General features: G+C 41.0%; 1 protein-coding gene across 2 annotated transcripts in view; it reads left to right on the forward strand.

The window, feature by feature from the left end:
- The window catches only part of DPYSL3 (dihydropyrimidinase like 3), a 205,541-nt gene that overhangs the window by 157,375 nt on the left and 33,866 nt on the right, over window positions 1-14,300 (forward strand). For both annotated transcript variants that reach the window (XM_040344562.1, XM_040344563.1), the window contains exons 3-7: window positions 2,683-2,867; window positions 3,313-3,477; window positions 6,682-6,743; window positions 7,041-7,121; window positions 12,249-12,317. In XM_040344562.1, the coding sequence (XP_040200496.1) occupies window positions 2,683-2,867; window positions 3,313-3,477; window positions 6,682-6,743; window positions 7,041-7,121; window positions 12,249-12,317 (562 nt within the window). The remainder of the gene's footprint in view (window positions 1-2,682; window positions 2,868-3,312; window positions 3,478-6,681; window positions 6,744-7,040; window positions 7,122-12,248; window positions 12,318-14,300) is intronic.

Consider the following 14,300-nt stretch of genomic DNA (forward strand, 5'->3'; position numbering starts at 1 on the left):
TGTTCTTTCTCTTATTCTTTCTCTCCCTTTTTATTTGTTCCTCCCCCCTCTTTTCCTCTCCCTTCCATGTATTCTCTATTTTTATTCCTTCTATTACTCCTTGGTGGGGTGTGGGGGGAATAGGATGAGTGGCAGTGCTGGGGGGAGGTTCTGATCAGCCAACTTAGGTGCTCTTGATGAAGGTCATCTGCTGATCTGAGAACTGTAGTGGGGACTTTTAATGGCAACTACAATTACAGGAAGTGTTACTTACTGTGTCTCCAGATTCACTATGTCTCTGACTGTGTGGTGTCTCGCAGCAGTGACACCTATGCCAAAATCAGGAGATAGGGTCTCCATCAGCCCTCCTACTTCACATTCCTCACCAGTCAGCTGACCTCTAGTCTCTTCCCCCCAGCCATGCTGTGAACTGAATGGGCGGCTGCAAAGAGGCTAAGTGGGCGGCCGTGGGCTCCAGGGACAGCCCAGTTGGGCGGGCGAGAAAAGGCTGGGAGAGCGGTGCAGGCTTCAGGAACAGCCCAGGATTTGGTGACCCCTGGAAAATCATCATTCGACCCCCAAGGGGGTCCCGACCCCCAGGATGAGAATCACTGGTCTAAGGTCTACTCTGGGTACCTGTTCTCCTGGTGACTTGTCCTGGTGTTTTTTTTCTGCTGACCACATCGTGTTGTTGGTCTTTTTCCTCCTTAGCAGGCAGGTAGTTACGATGTTACATCTACTTTAATGGATTTTTGTTTTACAGCCTCTTGCTGGTTTAGGCCCAGTTTCAGTATAGTGATTCTTCATGGCAGTGATCTCCTCTGTTCTGGTCTTAAACCTCAGGTTGGTCCTTTGTGGCCTTTCCTTGGTTATTGGCAGTTTCCTTGTCTGGCAGGGTGCATTGGTCCTTCCAAGTAAATCAGAGTTGCAGACAGTTCCCAGTTGTCTTTAAGGGCAGTGGCTGTTGCCCACTCCTCAGTTGTTTTTGGACATCCCAACTGTTTCTGAATTCATCTGTCCATCCAGGGAAAGAAAGAAAATACGATTACTATTCTACATGCCATAAAAAGTCCATTGAGGGACACCAGTCCCACCCCTTTGTGTTTTTGTTCTTGCTTTTGATACCACTTGTTTTACAAAACTGTGGCAGCTGAGTAGAGGAGGGGATATATGGGGGCAAATGTACAATTTCGCTGTTTGCCAGTATCCTAATGTGCTGAATTCCTGTGTCCCTCAATGGACTCCATTAAAAAGGTTTTTTATGTTAAATACAAAAAAAAATGCATTAAAGTAATAGCAACGCAGACTTTAACTGGGCTTTAAACTGTTTCAAGTACAGTGGCAGAAATATGATTTAAATCTTTCAGGGCAGCAAAGAACCAGTGTTTTTAACATTGTTTGATTTGCATTGTGTTGTGTGACATTTTTTTAAGACATCCTGTTCTTTTATATTTGTTTTTTTAATTCTATTCATGTTAAAGCAAACTCATTGTAAATGCATGGCAAACTCATAGAATGTATTTACAATGTTTTAGCATGCATCTGAGGTACCAAAAGCTATTCTGTCTGTGTCATTTATATCTGTCTAGAATTTAGCTTCAGTGAGAAGTTTAGGATTAAAAACTCATGCCTCGTACACAATGGGAAAAAAAGAGAGCTGTTTTTTGCCGGCGGATTTTGGCAGTTTTCCTGTCGGAAAACCCAGTCGTGTGTGTGAGGCATCACTGGCTCTCTGCTTTGCTGCACTGCCACTCCAGCACTCACTGCAATGACAGGCTGTGGATGGGGGCAGGATGGCGGCATGCTGAGAGGCTGAGCCAACTGCTGGTCAGGCATCTGGGTGGATCCTGACAATAAAGTCAGAATCTCTCTACAGTCTAGACCAGCTAAGTGACGTCAGCTGAATTAGGGTCACAGGAGTGCAGAACAAAGTACACTCCTGTGACCCACAGGAGTAGGGCCAAAAGACCTTTACTTGGCTTTACTTCTCCTTTCAAATAATCCAAAAAGACCTGTAAGTGGCTTAGTATTTAGCACTTATGCCTTGAGCACTGGGTCCTTGGTTCAAATCCGAGCCAGAATACTATGTGCATAGAGTTTGAATGTTCTTCATGTGCTTGATGGGTTTTCATTTGGCTCTTGTCTAAATCGACCTTCGCATGCTTGTGTATGTGTAATAGGGAGTTTAGGCTGTAATATTTTGAGGGCAGAGACTGGTGTGAATGCACAGTATGTAAAATGCGGTGTAAATTGGCAGCTATATAAATATTTGTAATACATAAACCTATTTTGTATATCCTTTGTATCAGTGTAGATGCCTCAGACAGCCATTTTGTAAGATGAATTGCAATGAAGTCTAGCTAGACATTAACTTAAGCCCCGTACACATGGGCCGAATGTCGGGCGGTTCAATAGAAACCGTCTGATATTCGGCCCGTGTGCACTGCAGCCGGTCTGATGGATTGTCCTACCTGAACTGTCAGTTTTTTGGTTTTTTTTTCAGCAGTGTGTACCAGGCTTTAGTAACATGATAGAATGAATATCAGCTAAAAAAAAAAATAGGCACATCTACTAGTGACAGTGACAGTGACCCTTTATCTGAGTAACAAGATGATGTTAAAATGCTTGGATCATGTGTCAGAATGTACCATGCCTTTATCTTTGGTTCAGCCACACTAACTGCGCTTATAACTGTATATCCAGGCAGATTGGAGACAACTTGATAGTACCAGGTGGTGTGAAAACCATTGAAGCCAATGGGAAGATGGTGATCCCAGGAGGCATTGACACACACACTCACTTACAGATGCCCTATAGAGGGATGACCACAGTGGACGATTTCTTCCAAGGGACTAAAGCTGCTCTTGCTGGGGGAACCACCATGATAAGTAAGTAATAAATATCACCTAGGGGATGCATGTATTCAGAAGTGACCATGGCTAGATTTCCAGGCTTTATTAAAATAATTTTTAATCTATACAGTATATTAGCCACATGTGTTAAATTTGATTTGCAGAGGTTGTTCTTCTGTCTTTTTGTTTTCCTATCTTCATCTTCTTAGGCATAGTATCATTAACAAAGTACAGAACTACTGTATAGCAGAATTTCTTCATCATAATATAATCAACTAATGTATAAAGTTATAGAGACCATTAAGTAAAAATTAGAAAAATAAAAGCTAAGCTTTGTAAATCATGAAATTCGCTTTACAGAATTACAAATTTTTTGACAGGTAAAACCGTAATCCTGTATGTTTTTCAGCTTTTGAGCTGTTTTCTTATAGATACATGTTGAAGTGCGTTTGAGAATTAATTATGCATGTTTTATTCGTAGTTGACCATGTGATCCCAGAGCCTGAGTCCAGCTTGACTGAAGCCTTTGAGAAGTGGAAAGAGTGGGCTGATGGGAAAGCCTGCTGCGACTACGCTCTGCACGTTGACATCACTCATTGGAATGACAGTGTCAGGCAAGAAGTGGAACACCTTATCAAGCAAAAAGGTGTTGTACTGCATATTGTACTTTTTCTCTGCTGTGTGTCTTAATATATATGCATTATACAACTGCATTTATTGTTCTACTCAATCAAACATTTTCTATTCTTAAGCCCTGTACACAAGCTCGGTTTTCTCGGGGGTAAAAAGTCTGCAGAGAAAACCGAGGGGAAAGCTGAGAACCCGGCAGGAAAACTGCCATGGAGCTTTGGCCGGGAATCCCGGACGTGTATATGCTCCATCGGCACTGCCTCGCAGTGTTTCCCATAGGTAAGTATTAGATCTGGAGGGAAAAAAAAACGGCGGGAATCCCGATGGGAAAATAGAGAGAAGGTTCTCTATTTTTCCCAACGGGATTCCCGACTGTTTTCCTGAAGGGAAAACTACGAGGAAGCATACACACGTCCGGTTTTCCCGGCCAAAAGCTCTCCTGGCAGTTTTCCTCCCGGTAAAACCGGTCGTGTGTACAAGGCTTTTCAGTCCTTGACATTTTAAACATGAAAGCATACAGGTTTTGGGGACATTCCAGTCCAGCTGTTACAGTGAAGCCGTCATCATTTTTGGCCTACTTCACTGTACTTGGTTTGCAACCTCTTACCTTCCAATCTCTCTACATGGTCCCTACCCCTCTATCCCAACTATTTGTAATATAACCTTTTATAAAATATTTTCTTCTTTTTTGTAGGGTAAATATGAGATTTAGCCTTCTGTCCCACTGACAATGGTCACTAGGAAATATAGAGAGGGCGAATCTCCTACGTGGGGCTCCAACAGCTCTAAACACATAGATGGTACTATTATGGCCAATATTAAAATAAAGTTTTAGTTTTATAATACTAGAAATCTGCCAGTTTGCTTGCTAATAAATTATTCCGTAATTCATTCTTTATTGGTCTGAAGCTTCAAATGGATCAGTCTTGCCTCAAAGGAAACATCTCTGCTGTGCTGTCTTTATAGCTAAAGGTTTTTGCTCTGAGAATCCTTTTTCTTGTATGAAAAATACATGAACTTAAAGTTGATCTTTTTTCAATGAAGTTTAAGACCTTGTTCACACGGGTCTACTATAACGTACGCCAAGGATATTCAATTAACGGACCTCCAGCTGTTGCAGAACTACAAGTCCCATTAGGCATAGCAAGACTCTGACAGCCACAAGCATGACACCCAGGGACAGAGGCATGATGGGACTTGTAGTTTTGCAACAGCTGGAGGTCCGCTAATTGCATATCACTGGCGTACGCTATGCTTGTCCGTGCATCCCTGTGAAGGCAATCCCTTTCATGTCAATTGGGATGCAGCATCTGCACAGACACAGTCGCTGCTCTCAGTTGACAGCCATGCAGGTGCGCAGACCTGAATACAAACTGCATTTTGCCAAAGTTTGACTTATTCCAAGTGATTTTAATCACAAGGGTAGGGAGAATCAAATTTATCCTTCATTATCTAACTGGTTGCATTGGAGAGTCTTTTATTGGAAGCCATTTGTTCCCCCGCTTCACATCCTCCCTATTACATTCCTAAACCGTAACACAGAATACAGAGAAATGGGATTTATCACTGCCTGCCCTGCCCAGGGTTAAAACATGGATTCTTTGTGATGCTTCAGAGTCCTGTGGAATTGATGCACCAGGTTTGGCTAAAGAGGGTAATGGCAATCTCAATCTTACCATGACTATTATCCTCCATGGTAATCTGGCACACATGCAACAATTCTGGAGTACACCAGTGGGCATATACAATACGTTGCAATTGGATCCCCATACAGTCAGAACTTTGAATTTGTTTGTAAGGGAGGTCAGTACTGCTAATAAAATATTGGGAATTCTGATAGGAAGTGTATCGGTAATGTAAAGTGATCCTGTGCTTTGCCCATGCAGGGCAAAGAAACGTGTTGCCTGGCCTCCCTCCTGCAAATAGATACCTTTTTTTTTACTCCCCTGCCTCTCTGTTTTCCACCAAGAGTGAAGAAAAATATGCTCTACATCCATGTAAGTGGATTATGTAAATCACTCCCTTCTTTCATGTGATAGCACTTGTGCCCAGCTCTGTCCCATAGGAGCAATTGGAGAGTCCTCAACCCTGGGCAAGGTCCAGCTTAAGGGAACTTCTGCCTGCTTTCAGAGGGCAACGGAGCAACAGAGGACCGAATGTAAAGTGAGATACTGCAAGATTGGCCTCAAAGTAAACTTGTTGATTTGCTTAAATGGGCAACGCATATGTTCACTTTAAATAAATAATCATTTATTGACGCCTTACTGAAAAAGGATCTCCAGAGCAAAACCTTTATAAAGCCTTCTGACTCTTAATTTTCCACTATACAAATAACTGTGACAAACACAATGCTTACAAAATAGGTTAATTTATTGAGTTTCTAAATGAACTCCTGTAGGCGAACATTAGCGTTATCCTTTTTTTACCCTAAGGATTACATAACAGTTATTGTTGTGCAGCCAGACAATGGGCATGATAGGATGCTAAGCCATAGTTTCTTCTCCATATGTCCTTAGCATCCTGTTCAGATAGGCCCCTTACCACTCACAAAGATGTTTTGCTTACAGAAAGTAGCTTATCTGAAGTGATTTTTTGTCGTTTTAAGATAAAATAAGGTTCACCGGTAGTATCTGCTGTAAATATGTTCTTGCATTTCAAGGCACTGCTTCTGGGATTATTTGCTGGGGATTAGAGGTCCAGACATTGCACTACTCACATGTTCTGATACGTATTCGTATTTGTTTGGCTCTGCTATCCCAGAAGCCATTTCCATCTCTATGATATTAGGATAAACCCCAGTACCAGTCTGCTCTGGATGAATGAACCTGTGTTTTTCCTTGTCATGGTGCCCAGCATTTTTGTTTCCGAGCATATAGCACTTGTAGCTAAGGAGGTGAAAATGACTTATATGTTCTGTCATAAATGTGTTATTTTAAGCTGGCCTTTAAGGAGGACGTTTCTGCACCATGTTTATTTATTAGTGTTCTTCTACCAGAACATTAAATCTGTTATATCTCTCCTACCTCGGCTGGATTTCCTTAGCAGTGTTTTTATAGAGCAATGTTCAGTCATGATGCCAAACAAGACCTACCCCTCCATGTTTAACTCCCTCTGGCTAAATCCTCTCATTCCACAAGAGTGTAATAATTATCACATGTCCCTTGCTTCCGAACAGAGGAAAATTCCCTCACTGACTTTTCCATTTTATTTCTTTTCCCAGGTGTTAACTCTTTCATGGTTTACATGGCCTATAAAGATTTTTATCAGATGTCCAACACTGAGGTAAATTATCTGATATTTCCTTTGTTTCTGGGCAAAAGTCCAAATGGAATGAACTGTTTTTGCCTTTCAGGTCTGTCTCTGCTTGAAGCGAGGCCATGTTCTGATGAATTACAATGTGTTTACAAGTTTTTATCCAATAATATAAGACTTGTGCTGTTTCTGTGAAATATCATTTATTCAAACATGAGCAGCACAGCTGTCACATAAGGACCACGGGGGAGGGTTGTTACAAAACATAAAAATTCTAGATTCAAGTTTGATATGCTAACGTTGATGTTCAATGGTTTTCTCTTTTAGCTCTATGAGATTTTCACTTTCTTGGGAGGACTGGGTGCGATTGCTCAGGTTCATGCTGAGAATGGAGATATCATCGCCCAGGTAAAATAGAAAATTACTTTATAAATGTGTTTGTACCGATGTAAGTGGATTTTGATACACCAGCCAAGAGATTGGTTGATTTACTTAAAGTGTAAGTAAACCCACCTATCATTTTCAGCCAAGGAAGCTGCCATCTTGGCCTATGTTAAATCTTCAACTGCCATGGTGCTGCTCATGTGATCAGTTATGACACCAGCCATTGGATGGTTTGACCGTTTGGTTGAGAGCACAACCAATGTGAGTGTTAGCAATCCCGGCATGCTGGAAATGTAACTGCTTTTTGAAACTGTTAAATCGATGGGTTTACTTCCGCTTTAAGGAGTTAAGCATGCTCACTGAATTTTCTCTTTCCAAGGGAATTTTCACTTAGGTAAAAGAACCTTACCTCTGCGGTTTTTATTTGTTGCACTATAAACAAAAAAAGCTGACAATATTGAAACAAAAAAACAATATTTCTTACTTTTTGCTATAATAAATATCCCCCAAAAAAAGTAAAAAAAAAGAATTTCTTCTTCAGTTTAGGCCAATTTGTATTCTTCTACATATTTTTGGCAAAAAAATCGCAATAAGTGTATATTGATTGGTTTGCGCAAATGTTAGAGCGTCTACAAAATAGGGGATAGATTTATGGCATTTTTATTATTATATTATTTTACTAGTAATGGCAGTGATCAGCGATTCTTAGCGGGACTGCAACATTGCGGTGGACAGATCGGACAATTTTGACACTTTTTAGGGACCAGTGACATTTATACAGCGATCATTGCTATAAAAATGCACTAATTACTGTATAAATGACACTGGCAGGGAAGGGATTAACACTAGGGAGCGATCAAAGGGTTAAGTCAGTCCTAGGGAGGTGTTTCTAACTGTGGGGGAGGGGATTGACTGGGAGTACAGAGATCGCTGTTCCTAATCACTAGGAACAGATGATCACACTGTACTCCCCTGTCAGAGCGGGGATCCACCTTGTTTACATTGGCAGAGTCCCGTTCTGCCTCTCTTATGAGTGACCGGCAGACAGTCGGCTGTGTGTGCGCCCACTCTATCTATTACACAAAGCGACGTACCGGTACGGCGATTCACGCAATAGAGCCGCCCTGCCGCAGTTTAACTGTGGCGGCTGGTCGGCAAGTAGTTAAAGCAGCATTCTATTTGAAAGACAGATGATGTTGAAGGTCCTCACCCCAGTTCATGGATGGTTGCTCTTGTTTGACATAGATGACCTCTTTTACGCTGTTTGGGAACCAGGTGTTCTGTTTGTCCAAACAGTTCCCCAAAGAAATTCCTTTTCGTAAGGTGTGTACAATGTTAATTTGACAAGTAAACACCCTCTGCCTTGAGAATAAAAGATTTTAACACCTATGTAGATTTCCTGACACCAAGGTTAGAATTCTGTAACCAGAACAGGGTGGTTCCATGACTTTCACACCTCTCATCCTATTTCTGAACACTTAACATTTGCTTTGACACATTCTATGGTGATTGGATTAAAGTGTCGGTGCTAGTTTGGTTATCCATCCCTCTCTCTGGGGGACAATGGTCACTAGGACAAACCAAATTTAACCCTTCAAACCATTTGCAAACTGCACATCTACAAACTGACTACTGTTTACTTCTATAAAACCAGTACAATAGTGTTTTTTTTTTTTACCACAAACAAATGCAGGGTTTCCATACTGATGATGGTATTTTTGTTCAGGAGATCTTTTCTCCAAAGCAAAGGCTTTCAAGCACATGCTGAGAGACGGTACTGTCCCAGAATTCTGCTATGGAGCCCTAATTCTGTCTCCTAACCAGCCGTTGTACTGATGGAGTATGTTTTGGCTGATTTGCCTGTGTGTCAGTAGAAACGTAACCAGAATCTTTTCCAGGCCTCTGAACTGCATCTGTTGGCTCTCTGTCATGTTTCCTTTTTAATTGATACAAAATGTTATTTAGAGGTCAAGAATGCAAAATGAAGATGATGAAGTCAGAGAGGGGAAAGGCTGCTGTGCCCCAGAAAAGGGGACAATGTGTCTTCTGTAGAAGGCTGGGATTATTGTCGAACAAATAGATTGCCATCTCCGAGTGTAATAAGTGTAAAGCTGTATGGAAAGAAAAACATAGCAAAAAGGAAAATTTTACTGACTGAAAATCTAGTCACTGCTGTTTCCGTAATTAAAATTGTAAAAAACCAAGTGCAGCCAAACCCTTTTTTTAGTCTGTGGAAGGGTTATAATTTCTGTCAGATTTTAGATCATTCTTGTGTCTCTACATTGGACTTTTCTCTTCTCTTCCTGTTCTGCCACCCATAGGCACTAGAGAGGAAGTAAGGGGAAACCAGTCAAATGGTAACACAGGCAGCAGTACCAAGTTGACAGAGTATCTAATCCTTTCCCACGCTAAGAAAAAAAAAAGTTTTTCTTGGTTCTTGTGTTTAATAAATGGGCCCTTTGGTGTTTAATATCCTCTGTATGTGATTTGTTTAAGCATAGGAGTTTAGGCTAACTAAATGCTTTGGTGTATAGGCAAAAGCGACAGATGAATTAACTGATCTGCAAAGTGTAAAGCCGACAAAGACAGTAGGAACCGGACAATTTCGAACCATGTATAGGCAGGCTGATTGTACCAATCGATCGATCAACTTGGGTACAACCAGCCTGTCGGATGAGTTCTTCCGCCGGGGACAGCAAACTTCTTGTGGTGAGAGAACACAATGGTTCCATGGGAGGGATTCCCCCATCAACACTGACTGTGTTAATGGGGGAGTCCAGCGATTTTCTTTCCTGCAACCCAAAGTTGCATAGAATAGAAAATCATTCTGTCTATGATTCCGCTTTAGATTTGACCCAGAGCAGGAAGTTTGCTCCTAAGATCTGCTGGAATCCCTGTGTATTAGGCCTATTTTACATGGACGTCATCCGTTAAGTCAAGTTTTTTTAGACAAAAAAAATTATTCAGTTTACACTTCTGTTTTCAGTTCAGTTTAGTTTATATCAGTTCAGTTCAGTTTACATCAGTCTACATCTGTTTTTTATCAGTTTTTCTTAGGCCCCTTTCACACACGCGGACTGTTTGGCCCCTTTCACACCTGCGGACAGTATGTCCATATTTCATCCATCCGTTTTCAGATGAAATACGGACACATACATGTATCCCTATGGGATAGGTGGTGTCAGCAGATGAACAACCGCTGACACCCGATCTCAACGGTCTTGCTATGGTCCGATTTTGCAGACGGAGGAAAATCCTATTTTTCCATCCGTCTGCAGAGCGGATTGGATGAACACGGACAGAAGGTTCATGTTCATCCGATCCCCCCATAGGGGAGAGAGGAGATCTGACAGGGCGGTCCCTGCAGGGCTCAGCTGGGATCAACAGAGCGATCCCCGCTGAGCAAGCAGATGAGACATGTACAGATCCTCACAGGATCCGTACATGTGAAAGGGGCCTTTGGGTCCACCTGTCATTTTTTCAGGCGGACCCGATCAGACCCTCCATTCTCTATGAAGCAGTGGGTGTATCCGTTTACACCTGCCTACATTGAATCTGATCTGATTTGCTAAAAACATTCCCTTTCTGTAAAGCGGATTGTATGGCAGACAGGTGTAAATGAAAAGGCGGTCTGTTTTGAATCCAACTGCCCATAGAGGAGAGTGGGCTGTAGGCACAGACCAGCCATCTTGGGGACACAGACCAGCCATCTGCCTGCTCAGTGGGGATCAGCGGGCAGATCCCCTGCTGAGCAAGCAGATTCCTGGTAGTGTCCACCCTATGTGGAATGGGCCTTAGTTGCAGAGACCAATCGTAGGTGAAAAAAGTATAAAGAAAAAATATTTCTTGCCTAAAAACGGGCATACACTGAATGGATGTCAACGTATGGCATCCGTTTACATCTGTTCTGTTTCAACAGATCTGGACGTTGGCTGTTCTGTTTAAAAAAACAGACCTGAAAGAACACAGATATGGGTGCATGTAAACAGATGATCATTTACTTACATTTGCCCACCCATAAACAGTCCACACAAGGCAGCATAAACATACATTGTGGTTGAGTCTACACCCATCTAAAAAAAATGATAGACGAATCCGGACTGAACTCATGTGTTAGAGCCGGTTCACACTGGGGCGACTTGTCAGGCGACTCAGCCACCTGACAAGTTGCGTCCCATTCTATTCAATAGAACTGTTCTAATAGGAGCGACGCAAGTCGCTCCGACTTAGAAAAAGGTTCCTGTACGACTTTGTGGGGCGACTCGGGGCGACTTGCACTATACAGAAGTCATTTTGCAAGTCGCCTCTGAAGTCGTCTTCAGGACGCCTTGCCGAATCACCCCCGAAGTCGTGCCGCCCCAGTGTGAACCGGCTCTTAGAGGGGATTATTTGTTTTGTTTTTGAAAATATTATTTTAAAATCTATAATGTTTTTGTGTTTCTTTTTTCTTGTTTTATTGGTATATGGTATGTTGATTGCTATATTCAATGTGAAGAATTTATACCTTGATATAATGCACAGTTGATGAAAACTGGTACAATTTTTGTGATGTAACCTCAATATTTTGAAGTCTTGTATATCTGGAGTTTTTACTGGGACTGTTTGTACTTTTTTAAATTTTGCACATTAAAAATGTCTTTTCTGATAATTTTTTTTAATAAAAATATATAAATATATATATATATATATATATATATATATATATATATATATATATATATATATATAAAATATTCCATCAATAAACCACACATGGGGAAGTACATTTCATAACGGATCAATCAAATTATGATCAAATTCATAAACAAAGTATCTTAGTGGTGCCGATTGATCCAGAGCAAATTAAAATATACCGCCCCACCCTTTGATTGAAATTGAGTCTAAATTGACCGAAAGGGAAGTTATAAACTATTACATTATTTGATGATTCAATTATTTTGATTGAATTGCACATTGATTAGTTATAAATAATTTAAGTGTGTGTGGCCATCAACAACACAAGTTGAATCTCAGAACTTGTCAGATTGATTTGCTATTTCTATTCTGAATTTTTCTCAGTGTTGACGTGTTTTTAGTCTAGGCAAATGTTTATTTCAGACATTTCCTGTCCGATTTGCATTTGATATAAACTGCAAATAATTATATTTTCAGGAGCAGCAAAGAATGTTGGAAATGGGTATTACGGGACCAGAGGGCCATGTTTTGAGTCGACCTGAGGAGGTAAGATAAATAATAATACCATGGTATCCACAATCAGATATATATCATGTGAATGTCACAGTAAAAACTAATTTAACCAAATTAAACAAATACTTATGCTAAGAAACACAGTGATATATACCGGTATACAAAATTAGCACATATTGGGGCACATGAAAAAAATAAATAGAAAGGGAATCTGGTCAAAAAGAAACAATTATCTTTTGAATACAAAGGACCCTATTGAGCTACACACAATAGAAGTTTGTGCAAACTGTGTACATGCTTCGGATACTAAAAGCAAGGGCAGACAGTGGTGCCACTGTACTCTATAGAAGGTATTGCCTAGTTGGCATTCTAAAATAGGATGTATCAACTTGACCCCCCACCACAGCTTCTGCCAGGTCTTGTTGTTTCTTGACATCAGCAGTTAGAAAAGTACTTTTGGATCCACTGTAATCTAGTTTAGTTCTTCCAATGATTTAATTACTTACTCATTTTAAGAGGCACTCTTACAGCTTTATATGGCAGGTACTGCAGGAAGGGTAAATGATAATATAGATGACATACAATCAAATTGGTCATAAAATGTGATCTGATCTTCATCTAAGTCACAACAATGGACAATCACAGTCTGCTTAAACTAATAACACACAAAGAATTAAATGTTACCATGTTTTTATTGAACACACCATGTAAACATTCACAGTGCAGGTGGAAAAAGTATGTGAACCCCATCGACTAATGACATCTCCAAGAGCTAATTGGAGTGAAGTGTCAGCCAACTGGAGTCCAATCAATGAGATGATATTGGAGGTGTTGGTTACAGCTGCCCTGCCCTATAAAAAACACACACCAGTTCTGGGTTTTCTTTTTACAAGAAGTATTGCCTGATGTGAATGATGCCTCGCACAAAAGAGCTCTCAGAAGACCTACGATTAGGAATTGTTGACTTGCATAAAGCTGGAAAGGGTTATAAAAGCTTTGTTGTTCATCAGTCCACGGTAAGACAAATTGTCTATAAATGGAGAAAGTTCAGCACTGCTGCTACTCTCCCTAGGAGTGGCGTCCTGTAAAGATGACTGCAAGAGCACAGCACAGACTGCTCAATGAGGTGAAGAAGAATCCTAGAGTGTCAGCTAAAGACTTACAAAAGTCTCTGGCATATGCTAACATCCCTGTTAGCGAATCTACGATACGTAAAACACTAAACAATAATGGATTTTATGGGCGGATACCACAGAGGAAGCCACTGCTGTCCAAAAAAAACATTAATGCATGTTTACAGTTTTCACAAGAGCACCTGGATGTTCCACAGCACTACTGGCAAAATATTATGTGGACAGATGAGACCAAAGTTGAGTTGTTTGGATGAAACACACAACACTATGTGTGAAGAAAAAAAGGCACAGCACACCAACATCAAATCCTCATCCCAACTGTGAAGTATGGTGGTGGGGGCATCATGGTTTGGGGCTGCTTTGTTGCGTCAGGGCCTGGACGGATTGCTATTATCGAAGGAAAAATGAATACCCAAGTTTATTAAGACATTTTGCAGGAGAACTTAAGGCCATCTGTCCACCAGCTGAAGCTCAACAGAAGATGGGTGTTGCAACAGGACAATGACCCAAAGCAGAGAAGTAAATCAACAACAGAATGGCTTAAACAGAAGAAAATACGCCTTCTGGAGTGGCCCAGTCAGAGTCCTGACCTCACCCCGATTGAGATGCTGTGGCATGACCTCAAGAAAGTGTTTCACACCAGACATCCCAAGAATATTGCTGAACTGAAACAGTTCTGTAAAGAGGAATGGTCAAGAATTACTCCTGACTGTTGTGCACGTCTGATCTGCAACTACAGGAAACGTTTGGTTGAAGTTATTGCTGCCAAAGGAGGTTCAAACAGTTATTAAATCCAAGGGTTCACATACTTTTTTCCACCTGCACTGTAAATGTTTACATGGTGTGTTCAATAAAAACATGGTAACATTTAATTCTTTGTGTG

This window comes from Rana temporaria, chromosome 3 (assembly GCF_905171775.1).
Source record: "Rana temporaria chromosome 3, aRanTem1.1, whole genome shotgun sequence".
In the NCBI taxonomy this organism is placed as follows: domain Eukaryota; kingdom Metazoa; phylum Chordata; class Amphibia; order Anura; family Ranidae; genus Rana; species Rana temporaria.